At 35.7% G+C, this 26,037-nt stretch overlaps 1 protein-coding gene across 3 annotated transcripts in view; it reads right to left on the bottom strand.

The window, feature by feature from the left end:
- Positions 1–2,611: 2,611 nt before the first annotated feature.
- FAM184A (family with sequence similarity 184 member A) overlaps positions 2,612–26,037 on the bottom strand; it is a 119,630-nt gene continuing 96,204 nt past the window's right edge. The window contains exons 10-18 of one of the 3 annotated variants that reach the window (XM_065888811.1): positions 23,859–24,071; positions 21,664–21,817; positions 17,850–17,977; positions 16,297–16,481; positions 15,707–15,853; positions 9,313–9,430; positions 7,250–7,354; positions 4,545–4,747; positions 2,612–2,958 (exon numbers count right to left, since the gene is read on the bottom strand). In XM_065888811.1, the coding sequence (XP_065744883.1) occupies positions 2,877–2,958; positions 4,545–4,747; positions 7,250–7,354; positions 9,313–9,430; positions 15,707–15,853; positions 16,297–16,481; positions 17,850–17,977; positions 21,664–21,817; positions 23,859–24,071 (1,335 nt within the window). In that variant the 3' untranslated portion in view covers positions 2,612–2,876. The remainder of the gene's footprint in view (positions 2,959–4,544; positions 4,748–7,249; positions 7,355–9,312; positions 9,431–15,706; positions 15,854–16,296; positions 16,482–17,849; positions 17,978–21,663; positions 21,818–23,858; positions 24,072–26,037) is intronic. The other 2 variants (XM_065888812.1, XM_065888813.1) reach the window with 2 other exon arrangements.

Genomic DNA, 26,037 nt, shown 5'->3' with positions numbered 1-26,037 from the left:
TTCTAACTCCAAGATCCTAGATTCCATGTGGCTTCTTATATTCTATCAAAATAACTGTCTTGCTGAAACTTCTTCTTCAATCACAATGTTAACAATGTTAGAGGACTTCTTTGACCATCTCTTTAATGTTATTACGTGTAACCCAGTGACACAGTTGAAGGTTATAAAATTGTTGCTTGTCTCTTCTTTCTCCTTCTCTCCCTCCCCAGTAGCAAAATATGATAAAACACAAACAAAACCCATCTGACCCCCCATCTCAGTCTACTACCTTCTCTGCCTCTTTCCCTTACCTGTATAGCCAAATGTCCTCAAAGAGGGGTTTTCACTCACTCTCTCAACTCCCTTTCACCTCACTTCTCCGGAATCTAGCTTTTGCTCCTGCCATTTACCGTGACTCTGCTTTTGCAAAGACCATTTTCTAGTCGTCAAAACCAACAGACACTTTTCATTATTCCCCTTTCCTGATCTCTATGGCACTTGACACTGTTGGTTGGCTGCTCTCTCCTTGAAGCATTCTTCTTTCACAACATCATGCTTTTGGGGATCTATAACTCTGCTTCTCATTCTCATCCAAGGTCTGCGTGCCCTTTAAGTGTTGGTGCCCCCGCAAAGTACTGCTCACAACTCTATTCCTTGTTGTTTCATCCACACACCTTTGGCTTTATCTCATATATGCCATACTCCACTCCAGACCCTTGTGTTTAACTGCTTGTTATTCCAGAGAAACTTTAATTTCAACATACCTGAAATCACACTGCATCTTTGGCCCACACTTCATTTTCTTTCACAATCCACACATATCTGTCACCAACTCCCAGCAATTCTACATCTTCACTCTTTATTCCCTCATTTCCGTTCCCATGAACAATTCTTCCTTTCAGTCCTCGTCTGAACCAAATTCAATAAATCTTGAATTGGTCTTGCTGTTAGTCAGGTTCCCATATTTTCTGAACATACTGAGGCCAATATGCTGACTAAACAGTTTAAAACCTAACCATTGCTATTTATTACCTGCTCCAAATACTAAAGGATCAAGTTGAATTCATTACTAAGCATTCCAGGCCGTTTGTAGCATAAAGAGTACAGGTTTCAACCTTTACGAGTTGTGTGTGTGTACGTATGTCTGTACAGTGGGGGGATGACAAAGAGGGGGAGTTCAGGTTTTTCATCTGGGTGGTTGAAGGGTTAAAAATGTTAAAATTATACCATCTAATACAAGGTAGGTGCTCTCATTATGCCCCATGGTCCTACAGGATTACACTGAGTTCTTTGGATGCAGCTGGCCTGCTCCTTCCTGACTGTTGTTTCAGCTTGTGCCTTAACCAGACAGACCAAAGGTGGGGCTGTTTAATTCCTACTCATCCTTCAATATTATATTTTATATATATATATATATATATATATATACACACACACACAATATTATACTTGAGTTCCACTTCCATATCCAGCTTAGGTAGCTTGACACTGTAGGCAAGTAGCCACCACTTAGGGAGCAATCACTTCCTCTTCTCCACTCCCAATGCACCCTCCATAGAGCTGACTGTGGCCCTTCTGATACTGCTGTAAAAAACCATTTGGTACTGAACTATTTCAGTGAGTATATGATTAGCTCCTTGAGGCCAGGTGTTCATCTTTGTATACCCATAGTCACCTGCAGGAGTTTTAATCATCAAATCTTTAGTAAATAAACATCCAAATTATAAGATATGTATAAACTAGGGGCAAGAAAATGAGCTTATAACTGTGTTTTCTGAAATAAGCATTAACCATGTTTTGTTGGAAAATTCAATCTCTTATCTGAAGAAAAAATTCAAAGCAAGCATTTTATAAGAACTTTTTCTCAGGATAATTTAAAGAACACACTACCAGCCATGCATACTCATATGCAGTGGTTTATTCCTTGAAGATTTTGTGAGGATTAAATGAGATAATCTTTCTACTGGCCCCTCAGCACAGTGCCTGACACACAACAATCATTTAAAAAGTTGGTCTTTAACATTATTATAATCATTCATAGATCATGTTCACCCAGGTTCTTCTAAAATCTACATTACTGAGTCAACTATAATTACGGAGTCAACTGTATTTAGCACTCTTAGAAATGGATGCACTCTTTCAGGCCACAGAATACAATACAGTAGCCTGCCAAGGTGGACTGAAAACTTAAAGGAAGAAAAGGTCTCATTAACATGTGATAGTTGTTAGTTGGGTCCATGTTCATGTGTCAGTACCAAATTGCCTATTTAGAAAACTAACAAGCTGGCTTCGTAACACTGAGCATAGATGCTGTACTAGAAATCCTAGGTTCTCAACTATCAGAATAATTTTAAAAAACAATATAAATAAGTTGGCAGTATTTTATATACTCGAAAGTCCATAATTTCCACATGTGTTTTCATTCTAGCCTTGTAAACTTAGAGAACACAGTTACAGTTATACACGGAAATGAAACAAATTAACAGGTTATATTTCCCTGTCCTGATTTTGTTATTGAAGTAATTTGATATTTTATGATTATTTTGTAGTAAAACTTTTTCTGACAAGTCTTACCTGGAATTAAAAAGTATTTAAAAGTTAAAACAAACTTACTAGCAAAAAAGAAAGACTGTTTGTTCTAACAAAATTTATTATGCAGTAATTACAAAGATTAAAGACTCTCCCATCTCAAATAAAAATAACTGTTATAATTACACACATAATACAGTACCTTATAGAGTGATTCCAATAAATATCACAGGAAATACAGGGCATTTTCAATTGGAGAGACAAATACTTTCACCGTGTCTGACATAGGAAACCCTGTTCACATAACGATCTGCATAAGGTCATGCTTTTAGTAACAGTCCGCCTAGAACTGTGCCAAAGCAATTCTTTCAGAACGTGAAGTACCGGGCAAACCACTCCTGGCGCTGGGGATCTGGAGAAGCCACCGGGGAAGCTTCACTCTGAGGAGGACTGAATTCATAAAAAGAGAGACATGTAACCCAGCATTAAGCTGTTTTGCAAAATGAAGGGAAAAGCACATAAAACATCAGTGCAGATGACCACAACTGGTTCCCTACATTAGGAGATGCATTTTAAAGATCTGCTACTTCCTCTACACTGGACTGTGTTCTCCACTCCATGAGACTGCAGCAGCAGCTCAGATGAAGTCCGTGAAGGAGGAGCCACATTACAACAATTACAAGAAACAAAAAAAATCAAACAGTTGAGAAAAGTCAGGTGACCTTCTTGGAATAAAAAAGTTCAGGAGGAACTGTAGGAAATAAGAGAGAACCAGGTAACATTCTTCTTGTTCAGCACCTTTTCTCTTTTAGTTAATTAAAAAAAATTTTTAGAATCTGACACAAGCATTTCTTACAGATGTGTCCTTAACTATAACTAAATTAAGTAACTAAACCATGGTATAATATTTTTTATATATGTATGTTTTATATTAAACTTTCATAATTCCATCAGCAGATACTCTAGGGGAAAGGAGTACATTAAAATGCCAATTTCCCCTCCATCTTCAAATTTATATAATTTATACTTATCTTAACTCTAACTAAAGATTCTTTGGGCTAGTTAAGAAAATAAAAGGATCCCTACCGTCTTTGGGGGAAATTACAAGGCACGCAACAATGTGTAATGGAAACTCCAGTAGGCATGTTCCTTGAGCCCATGCACATGCATCTTACTGACACCTGAACATACCCATGCACAAGGGAAAATAAGCAACACAAAGTATTTAGCAGGAGACACATTCAAAGGTGTATTTGACTATTTTTCATTCTTGCTATTTTTTTCTATTTAAAATAATGTCATTAACTAGTCATTAATCACTTAGCCTAGAAAAAAAAGTAGTCTACCTGTATGATTATTACTAGTGACACTGAGACTTAGTAAGAATAAGTCAAAAGATAAATTTTAAAACAGCACAAGATCAGTAATAGTAAGGTAAGCACAAAATGACAGCACTTTCTGACTAATTATTTAATGGATAAACAATTGGATTTCATTCAAATTTTACTTATTAATACATTCAAGGACTCTGAGATAAAGCTGGAATATTAATTATAAAATTTTTTTCCTAAATTTCCTACTTCTGTCATTAAGTTCCCAGAGCTTATATATTTTTTATTTTGGCAATAAGTGCATATATATTTATAAATAAGCAAGGGAAAAATAAACAGATAAGAAACAAAAGCAATAAAAAATATCTTGAATTTCTGTAATAAGGGGGATGGATTATTAATGAAAAACTGGTGATAATTCTAAAAATGAAGCACCGGTCCATAAATATAAATATTAAAATTCTAAGCATATGAATTACATTAGTACCTCTTCAAGCATTTAGAAAATTGACAAGGAAACAGAAAAAGTCTTTTTAACAGAGTTAAAAAGGAGTTCTCTAGAGAGGTGGTGACTATATTTTGAAAATATTTCACAGTAAAATTTCTTTTCCTAGGCTGTTCTTAAAGTAGTAGATTTCTGCAATGTAAGAAAGTAAATTTCTCAAGTTAAAAAAGAAAAGAAATCACTGGTGAGACGGGGCTCACCTCAAAAATGTCTTGGGCTCTTTGGGTGGCACTGGCTGTGGAAGTGGTTTGCTGCTGTTGAACTCAATATCGTGGACTGGAGAATTAGGAATGGGATCCAGGCGGTTAGGATGTCCATTGCCCACTCCACCAGATTCCAGAGCACTTAGATTGGGAACACTCACAAACCTGTTTGTTGGTGATTTATTGTTCTTCTTCTTTTGCTGTATTAAAAATAATACATGTGAGGACAGTCCCTGCATAAGGACGAATGAGAAAATAGGAACAATAGAAGATACAAATTTGGCATGGGAAAATTTCGGAAGCTGGATGTTAAGATGAACCAGTGTTACCCAAAGTGCGGTCTGGGGATCCTTGGAGGTGCTCTTTATCTACATGGAATCCTCACAGACAGACATGCTGCTAGGACAGAAAGAATGAGGAAGAAATGTTTAGGAATGGTTCATGGGGAGGAGAGGAGGGGGTGGAAAGAAGGCCAACGGATAAAGAATATTGGGAGGAAAAGGGAAAGGGGGAAACAGCAGATCTCACGGATACCATGAGGTTAAATGGGTTTAAGCTAAAATTAGGAGAAGGTGAAAAGTTAACATAATTTTAAAAGAGAGGTCTGTGAACTTTAGTCATCTGTCAAAGGGAGGCAGTCCTTGCCTGGAAAATAAAAGGAATGAGAAAATGCTTGGCAAAGTAGTTTGAATCAAATCTCACATTTCTACCTAAGACTTAGAGCTGACCTAGAGAAATAATTTGGTTTTAAATTCACTGCACCATCTCTCTGAAGAGGGAAGATGAAATCTGTATACTTAAGTCTCAATTACCAATTAATTAGTAGTATTACCATTAGCTCACAATCTTTAAAAAAAATTAAAGGTTATAAAACAAAGGCAATCAATGTTTTTTTCTTTTAATTGGTTTTTAAAATTGATGGATGAAAAGAGCAATACAATTTCAGATTATTAAAATCTATCAGCTTTCAAATCATTAACTTTAGCCTCTATTCATGTGTAGATTCAATGAACATCATCTTGCTTTGTGTAATAAAAATTAACATAAATGTGTGCTAATTTATGAAATAACTTTTTGCAAAATGATTCCAGAGTTTGAAAAAAATGCAATTAATAGACAAGATGGTCCTTTTCCTTTGCTTATAATGATCTCAACTATCTAGACATTGTCCTTTGTCATTTTCTATGAACCACGAAGTCTCTGAAGCCTATTTTAGCATAACTGCAAAAAGAAAGGAAGAACAATATCTTCTTCAGAATTATTTGTGAAAATTGAGTCCCTATTAGGAGTCAAAATTTACAAAGATGTATCTTTAGCATTTTCTTGTTCTAGTCATGAGAGGGCATAATTAAACCTACTTAAGGTTTCTATTTTAAGAAATCAAAAGTATCATTGGTAAAGTTCTACAGTAATGGTTTTGTGGCTAAAAATGTAATTCCAATAAAATAGGTAAAAAGGAAATATTTCTAATCTTGTTTCAACAAGTCTCATAACCTAGCTTTTTAATTAAAAGCTTATTTCACCCTAAATAATGAATTTAAAAACTGAAACTAACTATATTCATTCATTCACCAATTTTTTTTTTTGAGAGGCCTTTATGTGCCAGACACTGTTTTGGACTCCGGAGATACAGCTATAGCCTTCCTGACTTTAGTCATTCCATTTTGCAAATCATTCAAGTCATTCTGTTTTAATGAACATTTAAGTTTAAAGTTTGGAGCACTTTAAGTTGTGAAGAAAGGATAGATTCCATCTTCTTAATAGAGAAGTTTTATGAGCTTTGAAAGCAGAAATTTTTCTAGCTAAGGGCCTAAGAGAAATTAGATATGATGTGCAAATTAATTAAATCTGAATCCAAAACATAGCTTTAGCATGGGCATTTTTATTTCTACTACTGATTCCTGCTAAAAGATATGTAATCCCTATAAAGCCCATATACATAATTATTGATTCTTTATTACTTGCTTTATTCACTAGAATAATTTGTAGTAGCTTATAGAAAACATGATGAAATTTTGCAACTGAACAAATATTTACTTAGTACTCACTATACCTATAGCACTATGATGGGAGTCATAGGAAGCTCGGGTACAAAGATGTATAATACTTAGCCATGTCCGTTTCATTTATCTGCAAGGCTCTTCTATCTGTCCTAAGACAGCAACAAAATGTAAGAATAGGTCATGTTCAATTTTAATTGTCAAGAAAGGTGATTAAGACTGTGAGAAGTAAGGCCCTTCTCTGAAGATTAGTGGGCAACAAAATACATGTCCAACCCAAGGCCCATTAAGATGGCAGGCCTTAAGTCAGGGAGAGCTGTTGGGTATACAGGGCTTGGAGTACTTTTCAAGACCCCATAGAGGACAGTGAACACTAAGGAAATGACAAGAAGTTATCCTGAAGCAACTCAGAAGTGAGTTTTCTTTTTTTTAAGATATAAGAAAACAAAATGGTATAACCAAGGTTTTATAATATTAATAAAATACTGTTTTAAGGAATATGAATTCTCAACAAATAAATGAATATTATTAGCATCTCATTTGAAAATGAGTATATAAAGAATTCATAGATTTTAGTCCTAGATTATTAAATTTAAGAAAACATTTTTTGGAAGTTTTATCTTCTGCTGCTCTAAATATTTTATAAAAAGTTTAATCAAGTTTTAAGCCATATTCCTATTTTACAATGTTTACAGCACATACCTTAGTCAGTGGATTAATAACACCAACAGTAGGACTTGAGTTAAACACTTTGTTGAAGTTAGTTTCTCGATTGACTAATTCCAGCTGATAAAATTTATTATCCTCCTATGAAAAAGAATTACAAACATTTCTTAAACATTTTCTATTGAATATTTAAAAACTTCATTGTATAAATGCCATTTCATTCAAAATTTAATATAAAACCTGAATGAAAATTTATATACCTTATTCAAAGATTTCTAGACCTGTCAGGTCTAGAAATCTTAGAAATCTTCAAGTCTGCTAGTGGGTGAGTTTTCAACACATTTTAAACACTGTGCTCCGGGATTCTTCTCTACCCTTTCATACCTTTTCCCTCCAAGGCTAGAGCTAAATGTTTTATTTGGCCCATCTCTTTTCCAGAGGGCTGACTGTGCATTTTGAGCAGGCTTAACCTGCATTCATGGAGCTGCTCTGTGCATGGCTGAGTTGTTTCCAGACATGAAGATGGCACTATGCTATATCATTATTCTTGAGTACTGGAAAAGTATTTGATCTTGCCTAATCTCCTCTGTGAGACATCAATGTATTACAGCAATGGTAACCACAGAACAGAGAAAAAGTGAATGGCCCATGCAAAGATAAACCCTTTGCCTTTGGCTTCACCAACAGGTGCTAATTGAACAACCAGACTGTAGGAAGTAAACACATAAGTGAATGGATCACTGTGTGTGTGAAAGGCAGGGTTGTGTGCTCTAGGAGAACTAGATTTTCAACCCCCTCCTAGTTACCACTGACCATCATTAATCTCAGCCCATGTGCCTCACAGTCCACAGACTTAGGGTGTAGTGAAAAGAGTGTAGACCATTCCCTGGCTAGAATTGGAAAATCAACAGCTATTTCTACCATAGGTGAAACATAGTAATACATTTGCTAATTTCATACGTAGAATATAAGGTAATTTTTCATGACTCTACTGTTGTCACACAGAGACAGAGCAAGCTATGATGCCTGTGCTCATGTTCACAAAGCTTGGAAAATTGGGTGGTTACTGGGATGAAGTAGCACATATTCTGTCTTTCCAGGAGCCCTGCTCCTGGGCTCCATCTGTGAACCCCAATCAACTACCTGTTGCTTTTTGGCAGGAACTTCTAGTCCCATACAAAAGGATGGCTTTCCTAAATGCTAAGAGAAATAAATATGTTAAGGAAAAAGGACTTCAGAAATAAATGCTCTTAGGCTGTCTTTCCATGCTAATGTCCAAAGTTTTCATGAAGAGATCAATGAGTAAACAGAATGATTAGCATTCTATTTCTAGTTTTACTGACTTTTGTTAGTGGCAGTAAAAAGCAATATTTTAATTATTGATCAGGTCATATAATTTTAGAAGACTCTGAAATGTTTTATGAATTTTAAAACATCTGTGTTTTTTTAATTCTTGAGGAATAATGACTTTAATGAAGGCAGTGTACTTATTGTTAAATCTGTATTTTCTTCCCTGATGGACTTTTCAGAGCCGCTAACATCTCAGTGTGCACTGAGACTCTCAAGACAGAGCCTGTAGCTTTTCTTAGGCTAGACCCCTAAGAAAATAGAATCCTTTTTCCATGAAGCATGTCTTTGGATCAGGTTTTAGTGGGATGCACTTTAGGAAGTTAATAGGACTAAGTGGAAGGGCACAATGCAGGCTTGTGCATGTATGTGTTGACCGTTCTTTCCCATCCAATTCTAATTCTCCATGTACAATACACACACACACACACTTCAGTAGTATATTAACTGTACACTGGCAATAACGTATTATTAAACATTCAATATGTATTAAAAAGTATTTCTTTTTAAAAATTACTGAAAAAAGCCACAATCTCCTTACCATAATACCAAATTTAAAATTACTTTGTATTTCTTATCCTCATTCATAAACATTTTAATAAACGTTCAATCACAATACACGTATTTTGTACTTTCAACTTTTGTTTAGCATTACTTAAAAATATTTTCTCATGTTTTCCCAATCAACAGTCTACAGGTTACTAACATGGTTACACCAGAACCCCCTACCCCCCCAAACCAAAACAACTTACCAATAGTTTCTTTATGACCTGATCTCTTTCTGTAAGCATGGCTTTTAATTCTCCAATCATCTGTAAATCTTCTGGTTTTGATTCTCTCATTAGATATTTTTCTTCCATCTCTTCTAGTCTAAAAACAAGAAAACCTTTCATTGATACGATGCAGACATTCTTTTGCAATGCCTATATTTTTCAAATTGGTTCAGCTGAACACACAAAAATTTAAAATCAAACTTTTTCCGTTAAAACTTGTAAGCATAATGACATGATTGACTCAAGAGGTAGTGTTATGAAAGGCTCTCCAAGTGCAGATGATGTTATTAAAGGCTTTGCAGATTACTTTTGGAAGAATTCACTCATTTTTAAGTCATTTAAGTGTATATGGGAATGAGGTGAGGTATGCTCTGTAGAAGAAATAATATACTGAATAATACTAACCTAGCAATGCAGACTTGATGCTGGAAATGTAGGCTTACTATTAGGAGAACTTACCACATATACGATATTGTGTGATGACATAACGTTTGTTAACATATATAAAAAGGACAGAAGATACAGAGGAAAGGGGTACAAAGGACACACACATATGACATCATTCTTTCCCGGTTTATGGGAAATGCAGTTTACAAATTCTGCGTATCAGTTAATATACTGAATATATAAACTGGAAAAAAAAAAAAACCCAGTTCATCGGATAAAAGAAGAATCATATTTCCTTCTAGGCCTGTTCTGCCCTGAATGAAATGAGAAGGTAACAGAACTAAATGCCACTGAAGACTCTAGAATAGAGGCCATTTTTTATGAGCAGAGGTGCCATGGACCCTGCAGAGTCTAAGAATATAGCACAGGGCAGAATGACGAGGGTGTAAATGGAAACTGCTACTGTAGTTTGAAAAAAAGCACTCTCAATTTTAGAAAATTCAAATAATTAGAACAATCTTAAAACTTGTTTTCCAAATAAGCAGAATAAACTAAGCTCAACAAAATTATGGTTAATGAAGAGTCACAGAAAAATTTATTCAGTCAACAAATACTGAGTAACTTCTAGATGATCTATCCTCTAGGTACCAGTGATCCACTCCCACCCTCCAGTTCCAGAGGGGCACCAGAATCTGTGCATTTTAGTACTTTTAGTAAATTCCACTAACTCAGCTCAAGCCAAAGACTTGGAGATAACATTTTTGGCTCCCTACCCAGCCCCATGGCTGAAGTTCTAATCTGGGAAGTAGGGAGGTATGAGGGAGAGGAAGTGTGGGGTTAGGGAGTGACTGTCTCAGGATCAGTTGGGACTTCGTCAGTTCAGTGTGAGGCTAGCTTCATTATCTTCACTTTTGTTCTTCTGTGACAATTCACTGAGCTCGTATAAAGTAACCTTGCATTTTATCATGATGTGGCATTATATGGGCAAAGGTTTGTTTTGAAAAGCTTAAGAAACATGGAAAAAGGCATTTGTGTTTCATACCAGAGTAGCCACAAGATGTCACTGGAATACTTTCTTTATCAGTAAAAACAAGGTACAAGATTTTTGAACTGTTTCCTGCAGCTGAACAAAAATACTTGGTAGTAAATGTTCACTAAAAAACTCAATTTAAAGCCTTATTTAAAACTATTATGTCTTAGAATAATTCTGAATGTTGCTTTTAAGTATGGAAAATTCAGAAAGCATCTTCTTGGGGTGTAAATAAATACATGTACTTCATTTGTAAAGTTAAAAAAAAAAAACAATAACTATGTCTTTGTTCCAGTACAATGAGAAGTTAAGGTAAAGTGAGTCTAAAATAGTCAGTTACTATCCCTGAATCACCTTTTTTGCATAATAAAGGTCTCTGAACTTAAATTCCAGTGTATGTCTTTGTTTAGTTTCAACATTCTTTACCTACAAAATTATTATCAGTTAATCTTCTCCACAAAATACCTTTATAGCACCAAAAAAATTTTTAAAAGATACCTGGATAGTAAAGGGAAAAAAATAATTGATTAAACTGAAGAAACATCCATATAAACACAAATGGGAAAGCATTAAAGGAGAGAACAAGTAATATGATGTAGATTTAACCTGCAAACATATTCCAAGAATTATTAGTCTTTCAAAATCCTGATGGGGGAAGCACACTTCGTCCTCTTCTGATGCCCATTCACGCCAACACCGGGCAGTCAACATTTTCCCTTTCAGTTGCCCCACTCAACTCTCTAAGCCAGCTGCTTCCCAAAGACTAGGTGTGAACGACTAGTGATACAGGAGACAGTTTAGTTTGTTCTCCTTTAATCTTTCTGACCACAAGGAGAAAGTCTGTTAGGTTCTGTGTATCTTGACTGGTCTTCATAGCGTATATGCTTGTTATGCTGTTTCACAGCACTCAGGCAGGCCTCAAGCATCAGTGCTAGCCAGGATCTAATAACACTGTTGTATTTTCACAGAAGTCACATTTATATAGTTATGGCTTAACTTCTATTTAGAATAATGGGTGAAATTTTTCAGTAGTGATAATGGTTTTACTGCAGAGTTAAAAATTTAACAGGAAAAGTTGATTAAGTTAAAACAAGTCAATTAAAAATATTAAGACAATAATATCATAGGTAGCCAGAAATGACCAAATGCCCAAAGGCTGTATAGGAAGGATTAAAGCCTGGGAAATAACTGCCTTGAGGGAACCACACAAGTACATACAGACTTTTACTCAAAATACAGATTCCCATTAGAAGTAATACAAAGAACAGACAGAAGTAGAACATATAAAATTACTAATTAGGGTCACTGCTTGATTCTCCCCAGGCACGCATGCCCTGATTTTTTTTTTTTTTTTTTTTTTTGGGCTCTGAGAATATATAGGTCAGTGTCTATGGCTCATGGATAACACAAACCAAAAATATGAATGCATAAAAAGCTGTATAAAAAAGTTTCCCAGTTGATAGTCCTTCCACACTTTTAAAATAAATGACAAAAAATCAGTAAGTTGAGATTTTAGAGCCAAACAACAGTATTATTAGTCACTAATGACTAATTTCTAAAATATGACTAAATTCTAAAATAGTCATATCTATTTTAGAATTTTAATTGTATAAAATGAAAGAACTCTAGTATACTATCTCCTACAGCCTTAAGGTAAAGGAAATACAGTAATTCAAGCAGCTTAACGTCAAACTTCTCTTTCCCATAAATTACAGGCACAGATTCAGACTTGTGACAATAGAACGACTTCATCTTTACCTCACAAGATTATGAAAATAAGCTGTATGGCAACTTAAAAATCAAATAACAACAACAAAGAACTATTAGGGTATTATAGATTTAAAAAACTCAAACAACTTTTAAGGAATAAGTAATTCTGGTGTGGTGGAGAGCTTCTTTTTAATCAGGTATTACTGACCTACTTAAAGTCCAAGTACAGAAACTCAAATGTTTCCCCCAATTAGAAATTACCTTTTGGCTTCAGTACAGTGAGAAGTTAAGGTAAAATAACCCTAAACAATAATAATCTCTGAACCAAACTACCTTTTTTGCATAATAAAGATCTGCCATGACTCCCAAGTTCTGTGTATATTTACATTTAGCTTAAAGTTCTTTAAAACAGCCCATTCTCATTTGTTTCTAAAACAAAAACCACAACATATTTCTTAGATACAATGTTTTTACTAAGATACTATACCACTCAAGAAAATAAAACAATTTCTGTAGCATATCTGAAAACCTAAGTAGACTTTAATACGCAGCACTAGAGGATTTCTAGTAATAATTCCGTAAGAGACACAGAACTCTTACCACCATTTCAACGATGTTTAGAGGGTACGGTTCCTCCTTTAAACTTTTGTCCCCATTTCATTTCCCTGGAGTCCAACAAGGTTTGGGGCAGGGACAGAAGCAAGAAATGTCCAGCTGCTCCAGAGGCCCCTCAGCTGCAGGCTTCAGGTGGCAGGCTGACCCGTGCCCCTCCAGTCCCTCCACCATACCCACTGCCAAGCATCCCCAGGGCTTTGCGGATTTTGAAGTTTTAAAGTCAGCATGCGGTTGATTAGGAACTTCAGTAGGGTACCCTTAGTTCTCTGAAACAGGCTGAGAGTAGTTCAAAAGTTGTTCTCCCCAGTTCCTTAAACTGGAATGGACCCTCCCTGCTTTCCATCTGTTTAAATCCAAACCATTCAGCAGATCCCAGCAGGCTGCATCTGAGGATATGCGCCAGAAATATCCACCTGTCTAAAACTGTGCTTTTCAATATGGAGGCCACTAGCCCATATGTGGCTATTTACATTTAACTTAATTAAAATTAAATGAAGTTAAAAATTCAGTTCCTTGGTTGCGCCAGCCACTCTTCAAGTGCTCAACAGCCTCTGTGGCTAGCGGCTACTATACCGGATGGAGCAGATACAGCACATGTTTGTTATTACAGAAAAATCTACTAGACATTGCTAGCCTAAATACAGTTGTATATGTGTTTGTTTTTAACTAAATGAGTAGATACCTAAGACGAGAGGTTAATTACATAATGACAGCAGGCGAAGAAAGAAATATGGCTGGTTAGCATAGACCTAGTTGAATGGTAGATCTAGAAAAACAGATAAAATATTTGACTTATGAGTCACACGAATCCTTTGATTAAAAATGAATATCAAAATACTAAATTATTTTCTATCTACTGAAAGTTCATAATGCGCAAAACCATAAAAAACGGAATAAAGTAAAAACAAAGATATAACCCTTACTCTTTGTAACGTAACATTCCTAAGGAGACCGGACACACGGACAGACAGAGGTTATTCTTTCCGTGAGCATGTTTTCTCAGAGTATGAAGAGGGGGATACCAGGATTTTAGCCTCTGCCTGATAACACTGTGGTCACTGGGGTTCACTGTAACTCATCTCTGCAAAATGCCTGAGATTATTATCTTTTCGACACGGCAGGTGTGCAAGCTCTTACTGCAGCCCACAAGATTTAAAAATTACCCCCAATAACTGCAAACACCCAGAATCACTGTGACTGGGGAAACGACCTCATGAGTCTCTTTACCATTTCAAGGGTAACTTTATGAAGTGGTAAGTATTATAGGGAATCCTCAAAGATTTTATTTGTGAAATATTCATTGAGTGCCTACTGATGTGAAAATTCTGTATGTGTCCATTAGAAAGAACACCTCACCTCAGAGGCATCTGAAGTAAATGCCAGTGACTGGGGTGGGGGGTGGGGTCTGTTTTCTGTTTCAGCTGAAGTGAATGTTGGCCTATGTGGTACAAATTTAACAAGACTTACTGTGAGGCTTAGCTGGTTAAATGGATGAAATGCGAGATGATTTTTAGATTGGAGGAAGGTAATAGGTAGGAATGACACAGGAGCTTATTCTGGACTGTAGAGGATAACACAGGAGACTCTTAGAAGGAAACTGTGAGCGTCAGTGTGGCTGACACAAAGGTAGCAGACAGGGAATATGGGTGGCTGTGGGATGAGGCAGGAGACGGCACACTGGAGCTACGACTTTAAGTTTGACTTTGACACTGAGGGTAATGGGAATAAGTCACTATTTTGACTTTATTGAAGTATATGGAGATATTTATATTTTTTTATGAAGGCTTTTTAATTGATTGGAAGAGGAGAGACTGAAAGTGAATAAATCATTGAAGCAGCTTAGAGTAAATTATTTCTGAGATAACTTAAACTGGACCACAGTTTAGGCCACAGAGATGGAGTGAATGCCAGGTGCATTAGCTATAGGAGTTTATAAGTAAGTGTGTAGGAAAGAGAGGGGCTATTAAATATTTTTTAAAACATAAAGCAATAATTAGAACTTTGGGTTTTAATGATATTGGAGCTACTATATATGAGTACTAACTTTGTGATGTTTTACATTTATTGATTTTTAAAATCATAAAACAATCAAATGCTTGTTGTAGGAATTCAAACAATGTGTAAGTAGAGTATATAAAATTAAAAGGAAGTTTTTGCTCTTCTCCATCTCCAATACCTCCTAATCCAGTCCATAGATGGAATCACTACCATTAAAATTTGTATTTAAGATCTTTTGATACTTTTGTAAAATATGTATTATTAGTGTATATATAGGATCATAATAACCCCATTGGTCACAATATGCTCTTTTTACTTAACATTATATAATGGGTATCTTTTGAGTTTTCACCATGGCATGATAGGTTCATGATCCTGAGGGACAGGTCTTTGGACAAATATTATCCTAGTAGAACCACAGCAGTAGCAGCTGATAAAACATAATTGTTCAACTGCCTTCTTGTAATTAAAGAATACATCATATTGCAGTTACCATCTGTAAATACAGCACTTAAGTTTTCCTTTTAAAGTATCATTTAATTAGATTCAAAGGACTAGCTAATCTGAGGCTAGACACAGTGCTCCTCAGTTTATTCTCCACACATGAATTTTCTTTAATATAATGCGACTTACGACACTTGTAAAGCTGCATTTATTTCCTTGAGTAGCTCGTTAGTCTTATTAAAATCTGCCCGCATGATATTTTTCTCTCTGAGGTGGTCTGCTGTCATGACATCCAGCTCTTTTTCAAGTCTCTTGTTTAAATCTTGTTCATGCAACCTGTTTAATTTATTTTTAGTTAAGAAAACGTTATTCTGAAGTCGAGCTTTCAAAACTTTCTATATTCTAACAGATTTGAAATGGTTTTAGGTATAATATACAGAAAATTAGTGGAAACAGCCTAAAGTAAAGTACTTACTTTGCTCTAATCTTCTAGCTTGTTAAAGTTGTCTCCTTTAATGCTTTTTAAAATAACATTTTTAAAAGATTTTAGTTAATTACATACAATTTCCAAAGTTAGTGAATGTATATACATCTTTCAAAATATAAACATTTCTTCTACATCCAAATTATAACATAGTCAACAAATAAAGTAAAAAGTGGTCCTCAATATCTTACTAGAAGGCTATCTAGTCATAAAAATAGGCATGTATTGCTAAATACCATTGCAACAGTCTTTCAGGTAACACTGCAAATTCCTTCTGTGGTGACTGAAGGCATACCTCATCTGTTGGTTGGATTCACTTCTTACTCTGAGAATTTCTTTTCCCTTAAGTTCCAATTCCTTTGTTAGGGCATTTATATTTTCATGAAGGTGCTGTACTTCCTTATCCAAGTCTGAGATGTGATGCTCTCTGTGCCTTACTTCGTCTTGTAGATCTGTTATTCTACTCATGTGCTCCTTACTCTGAAAAATACAAATAGTTCTTAAAAGTTTTCTGCATATTTACTTTCTGTGTTTAAGGGAAAGAAAATGACATACTGGAATGTCCAACGTAAATCTGACATTGCTTCAAAAGCAAACTGCTGAAATAAGGAAACCTCGAGGCCTCCTCTATTTTCATAATCAATATACAACAAGTGTTTATATGGATGCCACAGGGCCACAGGGGACCCAAAAGACCATATAAGCACTTCTCCCTCATTTTACTGTTGAAGACACCAATACCCAAGAGATGATTTGTCCAAGGATGATCTATAATCAATGGCAGAGCCGATATTAGAATACAGGGCTCTTAAGTACTCAATAAGTTACATGGTCTTGCAGTAAAATGCTGGTGCCATCGTCCTTTAATTTAAAAAGGACCTGCCTCTATGGAGGCCATCCCAGTATATACACATCCCATTGCTTAGAAGACTTTGCTTCATGCCGGTCTAGTAGTTATCCTGTCTGACAGATAAGCTCCCTTCCATTTTCCTACAAGTCACTGTTTTCTGCAAATTCTGCAGGCCTAGATATTGTCAATTTCAGCAGCAGCCTAGTTGGAGAGAATATAAGTTCCCTCCATGGTTATAAGGTGGCTCATTTAAAACTTTCTAGTAATGAAGAAAAATTTGAGCTGATTATTTAACATATCTGAAGACTAACAAAGTGAAAGTCATAAGTAATAAACTAATAAACAGGGAATAACCTTCATTGTACTATGACTAGAAATCCATTCATCCAGACATACATTCAGGATCACAAACTATCTAATTAAAGAAAGTACACTTGGCTAATGAGCAAAATTTTAAAAGTGTGAATAGTAGCTGTGCTAGTGATATGGACATATAAATTATCTTTTCTTTCCTGAGGACCTGCTACTTCGATAGCTGTGCTATCTGATATGGCTGTTTAAATTAACTGAAATTAATTAAATATATTAGTAAAATTTAATTAAAAATTCAGGTCCTTGGTCACACTAGACATATTTGGCTTGTGACTATCATAGTGGATAGCACAGATATAGACGAGGTCCCTCATCATGGTAAGTTCTACTGGACAGACACTGCTGTTTTATAGTATTCTGTTTTCACTCTTTGTATTATTTATATTTCATTGTTTACTCAAGATGCAAATAAAATTCAAAATATTCAATTAAAAGGTCATAAAATAAACTGACCACTATACTAAAGTTGAATTACCTAACTCCCTTTAAAAATAAAACTCTTTAATATAGATAGTAAATAATTACTAGTGAAAATACTAGTTATTACAAAATAATTTTCAGAAAATTGTGAACATTCAAATCTATTCACATTTATTTAAGACATCACAGAACAGAATGTTCTCTACCTGTCTTCTGCTGATATCTATGCTTCTCTCCAATTCCATTTTAGCGGCTGCCAATTCTTGATGATGATTATGCCGTAACAAATCAATTTCAGCTGCATGTTGATGGTTTAGTTCTGAGCGTAAAGAAGCTGGAATCCAAGAAAAAAAAGATTTAGAGTATTTTTAAAATATTAGTATTTTAGATAAAAATCATAAGAGTATTATTTTTTAAAATTAGGACACATATTCCCATTAAAATATCATAGGATTGTCTATGCCTCTTAAAATACTACATACTATCATAAAATATAAATTTAGAGGCCATCTGGCTTTGAAGAGGATAAGAAAATTTTCAGCTGCTCAAATGGATCAAGGTTTTCTATATATGTTTTCAGTTTGCAAGTAAGGTGCTAATGGAGAGGAAATTTTTAACTCTTCTCACTCACTAGTAGAATAACACATTTTAGGGTTGAATGTTACTATAACGTATATTTAGGAGGCAACTTCCCACCCACGTAAGACGTCTTCCATGATATCCCTCAAAGATGTTAAGCACTGACTGGTGATTGTTCTTAGTGATTTCGAAGTCATTATTTTTATCTGAATTTGAGATTATTTCATACAATCCACACTTACTGAATGCCAGGTACTATACTATGGGAGAATAAAATACGACCCTGTTCTTATAATTGCACAGGCTAGAGGGAAGGGCATCAAGGAATTAGGTGGGATATCAGAGATGAACATTATAATGAAATACAGTGTTTCAGTTATAACGAAAGCAGGGTGGTGTAAGAACCCAGATTTCCTAGGAGAGGGAAACTGGGGATGCTATCAACAAAGGAATTGTCACGGTAACACAGTCTAAAAGACTGAGCTGGGGTTCTCCAAGTGGAGAAAGATAAAAGCATTCAGGAGGAAGGAGTAACATATGCAAAAGCAGAAAGAACCCGCTCTGTCAGACAAGCTATAAGAAGTTTGGTATGGCAGGCGCCCACAGAGCAAGTGGTCATACTGGGAAGAAAATGGAGCCCAGCCTGAGAAAGTTTTAGTACAAAATGATTTTCACTCCATGTTTACATTCATGGTCCTCAAACTAAGGTGTGTGTGGCAGTGTGCCTGAGGGACTTTTAGAATATACATGATCATCTTCCAAAACATGAATTTTACATGAAGATTTTTGGAAAAGCCACTGTTTTTAATGTTAACACTGAATATATGAGTAAAATACAAGTTACAAATTTCAAAGCTGAAACATGAGACTTCAAAGAAATGCTGTGCTTGTAGCAAGTCAACTTAGGCTCCTCCCGAGACCCTCATGTAGAGCATAAGTTCAGTTTCCCCTGCTGTTAAGGGCTGCTTCAGTGGAAAAATTGACAGGACCTGGTGAAGGATATGAGAAATCACTGAAGGATTTAAAGCGGGGAAGTCACATGGTGAGATTTGAGTCTTGCAAAAATTAACCCAACTGGGGCTTCCCTGGTGGCGCAGTGGTTGAGAGTCCGCCTGCCGATGCTGGACCCGTGGCCACTGAGCCTGCGCATCCAGAGCCTGTGCTCCACGACAGGAGAGGCCACAGCAGTGAGAGGCCCGCGTACCGCAAAAAAAAAAAAAAAATTAACCCAACTGGAGTTTGGAGAATGGACTGTGGGAAGGAAGATCAGCAAGAAGGTTGCGGTAATAATCCAGGTGAGAAATGATACGACCGTGAATTAAGGGTGGCGAAAGGATGAAAGAAGAGGAAACAGATAGAGAATATTTAAGAGGAGGGAATAACACGACATGCAAGCAAAAGAAAAGAGGTTGAATGCATCTCCCAGATTCGTGGTTTTGGCAACTCAGTAAACAGTGATATCATAAATTCAAGTGGGAGGTGTGGGAATGGAAATATATTTTAGACCTGAGGGAGATGGTGAGCTAATATTTTAAAACACAGTGTGAGTTAGAATATCTAACAGTGTAATAGCAGTAAAAAATATAAATCTAATTCACAAGGAAGGCAGATTGGTCTAGAAATACATATTTGGAGTCACAAGCACAACAGATGGCGCTGAAGCCATAGATGCGTGTGTAGAAATAGAAACAATACAATTGGAAAAGAAGATACACAAATGGCAAAAGAGCACACGGAAGAATGTTCAACACCATTAGCCATTAGGGAAATGCAAAGTAAAATTCACAATGAGATATCACTACACTCCTACCAGAATGGCTAAAATAACAAAATAATGACAACATCAAATGCTGGTGAGGATGTGAAGAAACTGGATCATTCATACATTGCTGGTGGGGATGTAAAATGGAATAATCACTCTGGAAAACAGTGGCGGTTTCTTAAAAAAACTAAACATACAATTATCACATGACCCAGCAACTCAACTCCTGGGCATTTATCCCAAAGAAATAAAAACTTAAATTTGCACACAACTGAAAACACACAGATGTCCTTCAGTAGGTAAAGGACAACCAATATGGTAGGCCAATACCATGGAGTACTACTTAGCAATAAAAAGGGACAAACTATTGATACATACAACAACCTGCATGAATCTCCAGAGAATTATGCTGAGTGAAAAGAGCCAATCTCAAAAGGCTACGTATCGTACAATTCCATTTACAACATTCTTAGAATGACAACATTATAGAAATGGAGAAGAGATTAATGGTGGGGGCGGGGAGTGAAGTACATGTGGCTATAAACGGGCAGCAGGGATACCATGGTGATGGGAATGTTCTGTGTCTTGACAGTATCAATGTCAACATCCTGGCTGTGACATGCACTTTAGTTTGAAAATGTTACCATGGAAGGAAACTGGGTAAAAGGTTCAGACGATTTCAGACGAAAAAGATGCTATTTCTTATAATCTCATGTGCATCTACAATTATCTCAAAATAAAAAGTTTAAGAAACCACAAAAAGTCTTTTGTCTACAAAGACAAATGTATTTAAATCATGTTTCAGTGGATACAAGTTCCAACACTTTGCCCATTTTTACCTCTCCTCGGGAAGAGGAGAGAGCTATAACGACTTGGCCTAGAACTCCCAGCAACAGTAGAGAAGATGAACTGGGTCAATTGGTTTTCCCTTTGAGGCCCCAAATATTCAGAACACTCTGGTCTTCTTTGTTCTCAATTATTACTTGGAAAAGAGTGTGCCACTGAGGTGTGACAAAAGACGTCAAAAACAATAGGAGAATTTGGAAAAAAACACAAACAGAAGGAAAATGAGATGACAGGAATAAAAAGTCACTGAATGACACTAAAAAACAAACAAAAAATCCTTTAAATACATATTCAGTTTTTCTTCCAAACTCAACTGATCTCCTATAAAAACTATAGTGATTTTAATACCTCAGAGATAAAAGTCCTATTTAATAAAAATTCTGGAAAATATCCAAACAAAGAGTCAGACCTAGACATGACTTTTCTCATTAAAACAAAATCCTTAAGTGGAAAAAAAACCAATATGATGATCTAGTCTAAAGACATGTGGCTCCATCCTTGTCTATTCCTTTCAGTCACTGGATTGTGGGAAGCCTGAATGTTCTGACTCCGTTTAGTCCCTTAATGACAAATGGAAGCACCACTGGGTGTTGCTTACACAGCCAGAGTATGGAGAACGTTGAGGGGACCTCAATTTACTGTTTGTGTTCTATCCATTCTCCTCTGCCATACTTGCTCCTTCACCCAGGTACTTCAAATAAAATGTGAACACCACTTAGATATTCATTTTGATGTTTCAAAAATTAAGAATAAAACTTTGTGATTTCTTGTTGAATTTTAAGTTAGAAGGATGTAAAAATAAATATGACAGGATTATAATCTTTTCAAAATACCAAGCATAGCCTTTCCTTCATCTTCTAATTCAAACCGAAGCGTCTGAAGTTCCTGTTCCATTTCTGTCCGGAAGCCCTCCATTGACTCTCTGTGTGCATCTTTTAATGACTGAAGCTCTGCAGAATGTTTCTGTTGTAAATGATTTTCAAGAGCCTTGAATAAGAGAAACATATTCAAATTATTATGCTAGAATATAGGGAAGGAAATGGAAACAAAATAGAAAAATTACTAAAACTCAGTTATTATTCAAGGAAAACAAGTCTTTTTAATTCATTTTCATGAAAATTAGATATAAATGATCATCATTAGAAAATAAATCAGTAGGTTCACTTCAGTAGAATAATCATCATGAAATCAGGTTGAGTCAATATACAGTGTTTGAATTGGGATACAGACCCTTTACCTAAGGCAGTTTTCAAATAAAGCTGTTTTCTGAAGCTGCTAAGGGACATAAACCACCTAAAATGAATGAATAATTCCTCCGTGTGCACAGACTTAGACTTAGGAAAGAGGTGGGGGAGGGCAGATCAGAAAAGATCTCCTTCTGATCAGGAAAAGAGAGATGAGGGCTTTTCCTACTCCAACCTTAACAAAATTTTTGTAGCTATTTTCTGTAGTCATTCTTTGCTCCTGCATTTGTGAACAGAAGCAAAAGCTGAGAGGAGGCAGCTGGAAAAGTGAACTAAAGCCCTTCATGTGATTAATTTTAAAAGCCTAGCCAGAGAGAACACACTACACGTGGCCAAGACGAAGAGAAGCTATATGGCCACAAGAGAAAAAAAACAGAGCTCAGGGTACTTCAAGTTTAGAGTGAACTGTATAGCACTCAGCCAGGAAGTGTTTTCCTTACTGTAATCTATAACATGAAAGGTTTCTGAGAAAGATACCACATTCTAACTAGGGCTGTGTTTCTTCAACCACTACTCTAAAATGCTGCTTTTAAAAATTATTTGACTACTTATGTCCTTTCTGAAACGTACAGCGTAAGTTCCTTTGGATACAGGTAAAAATAAAGGACTTCTCGTATAGACATCATGACTCAGGTAAGCTTGGCTAACCTAATGACAGACAACAAAACTGCCAGTTCCGACTTCTTTTGAAAAATGATTACAGTTTTGAAAAGACTGAATGTGTAAAATTAAAGCACTGATGTGAAAGCTTACAAGTTATCACAGTTCACAAATGGAATCCAATGAATAGATTATTTAGTTAATGCAAACAGGTCAAATTTTTAACCAAAGGAACTTCCTTGATTTTCTGGACAAGATCAATAGACTACAACTTATTGTACAGGCAAATGAGTTGTTTTTAAAAGAATATGACTTTTTTGTTTTAACAATCTTTAAATAACATACCATTTCTTAAAATAGTATCTATACCCAAATAAAGGATTAAAAATGTGTATCTGTAATAACTAAACATGGTGAAAATTACTGTTAGTAACACTTTTTCTATCAAATCTTTATCTTTATCCATAAGGTCCCTAGAAGAAATTGAAAAATACAGTGTTAAGAAGTGAACTAATCCAAAATTAATCACACTAAGGCTATGTCAAACTAACATTTTAACACAGAACTAAATAATGGATATGGGGCGATTCTGGCATATAATTAAACAAATAATGTATCTGTTTAAGTCTTTTTTTAGTGATTTATTTGTATCACTACTTTTCATATAGCTGTTAGGGCTGTATATAGGGAACTATACTATTTTAAAATGTCTCCCATTTCGATTCATTGTGACTTCTGTACATAAGAAAAAGTATGAGGGACAAAAATGTGAGATTAAAAAATAAAAATTCCTTGGGTACATGTGTCTTTTGTAGATCCAGACTGAGAGAGAAAAATTAAAAATTTGATGAAACACTATTGTAAGTTCAAGATAGTATTAAGTGATTACAGTGGTTACAACTAAATTTATTTCATCACTGCTAACATATGACAAGCCAGACGGTGTATTAGTTTCATCATGAACTTGGCAATATCATGGGAAACAGAAATAAAATTTGTCTGCTATAGTGTATAATTAGTGTCTGTGTTTAATTACTGTGACCCCCAACAAGAAGTCATAGCCTAGAAAACACAAATAAAGCAATATATAATTTTTTGGAGCAAAAAATGAACTCTTTAAAATTAGAAGGCTAACAATTTTTGGGCTGTTGATTACATTTGAACTTATGTCACTTTAAACTTACTCTTTGTTCCTTTTCCTTTTCTTCTTCCATAGTTTGAAATGCAAGGACATGTGCTTCTTGTAAAGATTTATGTCTTTGTTGATGCTGTTCCTCTAATTCTTCAAGCTCTTGTGTAAGTCGTTGTCGTTCTTGTGTAAACTGGACTTGCAGTTGCTGCAAAGAGGTCTGAGACTGGGAAAGCTGCATCTCCAGATTGTGTTTCAGCAAGGAAATCTATGCCACAGAATGGTACACAAAGAAGAATAAATACAAGGCATGTTTCACATATTGCCTATCTAAGGAAAAAAGCATTTCAAAGATACTAACAAAAGCAAAATAATTGCCTTAACAAAATATCCACTTAAAATGTTTTATAATATATCACAGATAACTAATCTTTAGGTATTACCACTTTTATTCTGTTTTCAGTAATTATCCTAAAAATAGACTGTTTTAGCGGTATTACGCTTGTAGACTCTCTGAAGAACACTGCAGCCCACATTTTAAAAATACAACAAATACGTATGCTGCACTGCCACAAAAATTCATGATGTGAAATAAAAACAAAGATAGCTAACGTATTTACTAGGTTATGGTCACTTTACGGAATCACACTATCTAGTAGGAGAAGTTAAACTGCTTATTTTTGAGGCAGCAAAGTTGAGTAGTTAGGACTGTGGGCTCTGAGTTAAAACTGTAGCTCTGCCACTTGTCACTGTCAATACCTCACCAGGCTGTGTCAGAGGGGAGAGTGTTACTATACACAGTTCACTCAGAATGGCCCCTGCAACGCAGTAAGTGCTCAATGAAAGCTAGCTAAGATTATTTGAGGATTAAAAACCTACTCTTTAAAAGATTTATTAGTTTATAATTTAGAATTCTTATATTTAAAAAGGTTTTTATTTTTGAATTTTGATTTAATTCAAAGGATTTCAAGCTTTTTAAAAATCACAAACCCCTCACAATCCTCCAGTTACAGCCTTCTAATAATGACAGGTGCTTTTCATTCACTATGGAAAACTGATTTGTCCTTGCTTTTGAAAACAGACAAATCACCCTTAATATGTCCACATTGCTTCTATGTGTTTTAAAATACTTAAATTTAAGTCCATTTTAAAGACTAAAAGCACAAAATACATGCATCTGTATATGTGTGTGTGTGTTCATTTACACATTTGTTGAAACCAAATTTTTATTTGATTTATTTCTCTTCTCACATACAGGAAACTATAAACTTGAAACTAGATAACTCAATCATATTCTAGATGTCTGAGACTAAGGGGAACTTACGGGAACCAGATAAAAAGGTGTCAAATGTGTTCCATTAAATAACTTAAGATACTGTGTTTATACACAAGTAAAACCGTTTCTGTGGCCAAGAAAGCTAATGGAAAGAGAGAACTTTAAAGTGAGTTTTTGTAAATGAGGAAAGACTTTCTTTCGATTGATGGAAGGCAGATATAGTCTGCCTCACATGTCTCACCAAGGAAGGTACCTGAGAAAGAAAGAGAAAGGGTGGAGAATCACCAGAGATGCAAAATAAGAAAGAAAAGAAAGAAGGAACTGGAAGACAGGAGAGGTCAGAGGTCAGCGGCTGGAAACAGTCACAGACTGTAGTGCGCTTAGGGTGGATAACAGCTGTCTGGAAGGGTTTTGAGCAAAGTTATACATCAGGATTAGTTGTAAAGGTTAGCACGTGCCTTTGTATAAAGGGTCAAGCACCGGTGAGAAATGATATAACTGACATATGTTCAATCTGTTTTTTTTTTTTTTTTTTTGCAGTATGTGGGCCTCTCACTATTGTGGCCTCTCCAGTTGCGGAGCACAGGCTCCGGATGCGCAGGCTCAGCGGCCATGGCTCATGGGACCAGCCGCTCTGCGGCATGTGGCATCTTCCCGGACCGGGGCACGAACCCGTGTCCCCTGCATCGGCAGGTGGACTCTCAACCACTGCGCCACCAGGGAAGCCCTGTTCAGTCTGTTTTAACGTATTTCCAAAGAAGTAAGTTTACCTATTGAAAGTTATATGAATTCTACTTATTAATTTCTACATAAGCCTAAGATTTCAGAGGTTATTTCATATGTTTGGAGTCACGGTGAACTGCAACACTCTGACCCCAGGCAATGCAACTCCCTACACCTCTAAATGGCAGTGGCACTCATGATTTACAGCTCAAATAAACCCTGCAAGTGTGAAAAC

The sequence above is a fragment of the Phocoena phocoena genome, chromosome 12 (assembly GCF_963924675.1).
Source record: "Phocoena phocoena chromosome 12, mPhoPho1.1, whole genome shotgun sequence".
NCBI lineage: Eukaryota > Metazoa > Chordata > Mammalia > Artiodactyla > Phocoenidae > Phocoena > Phocoena phocoena.
The sequence above is the reverse complement of the archived record's forward strand: the minus strand, read 5'-3'. Positions and strand labels throughout refer to the sequence as shown.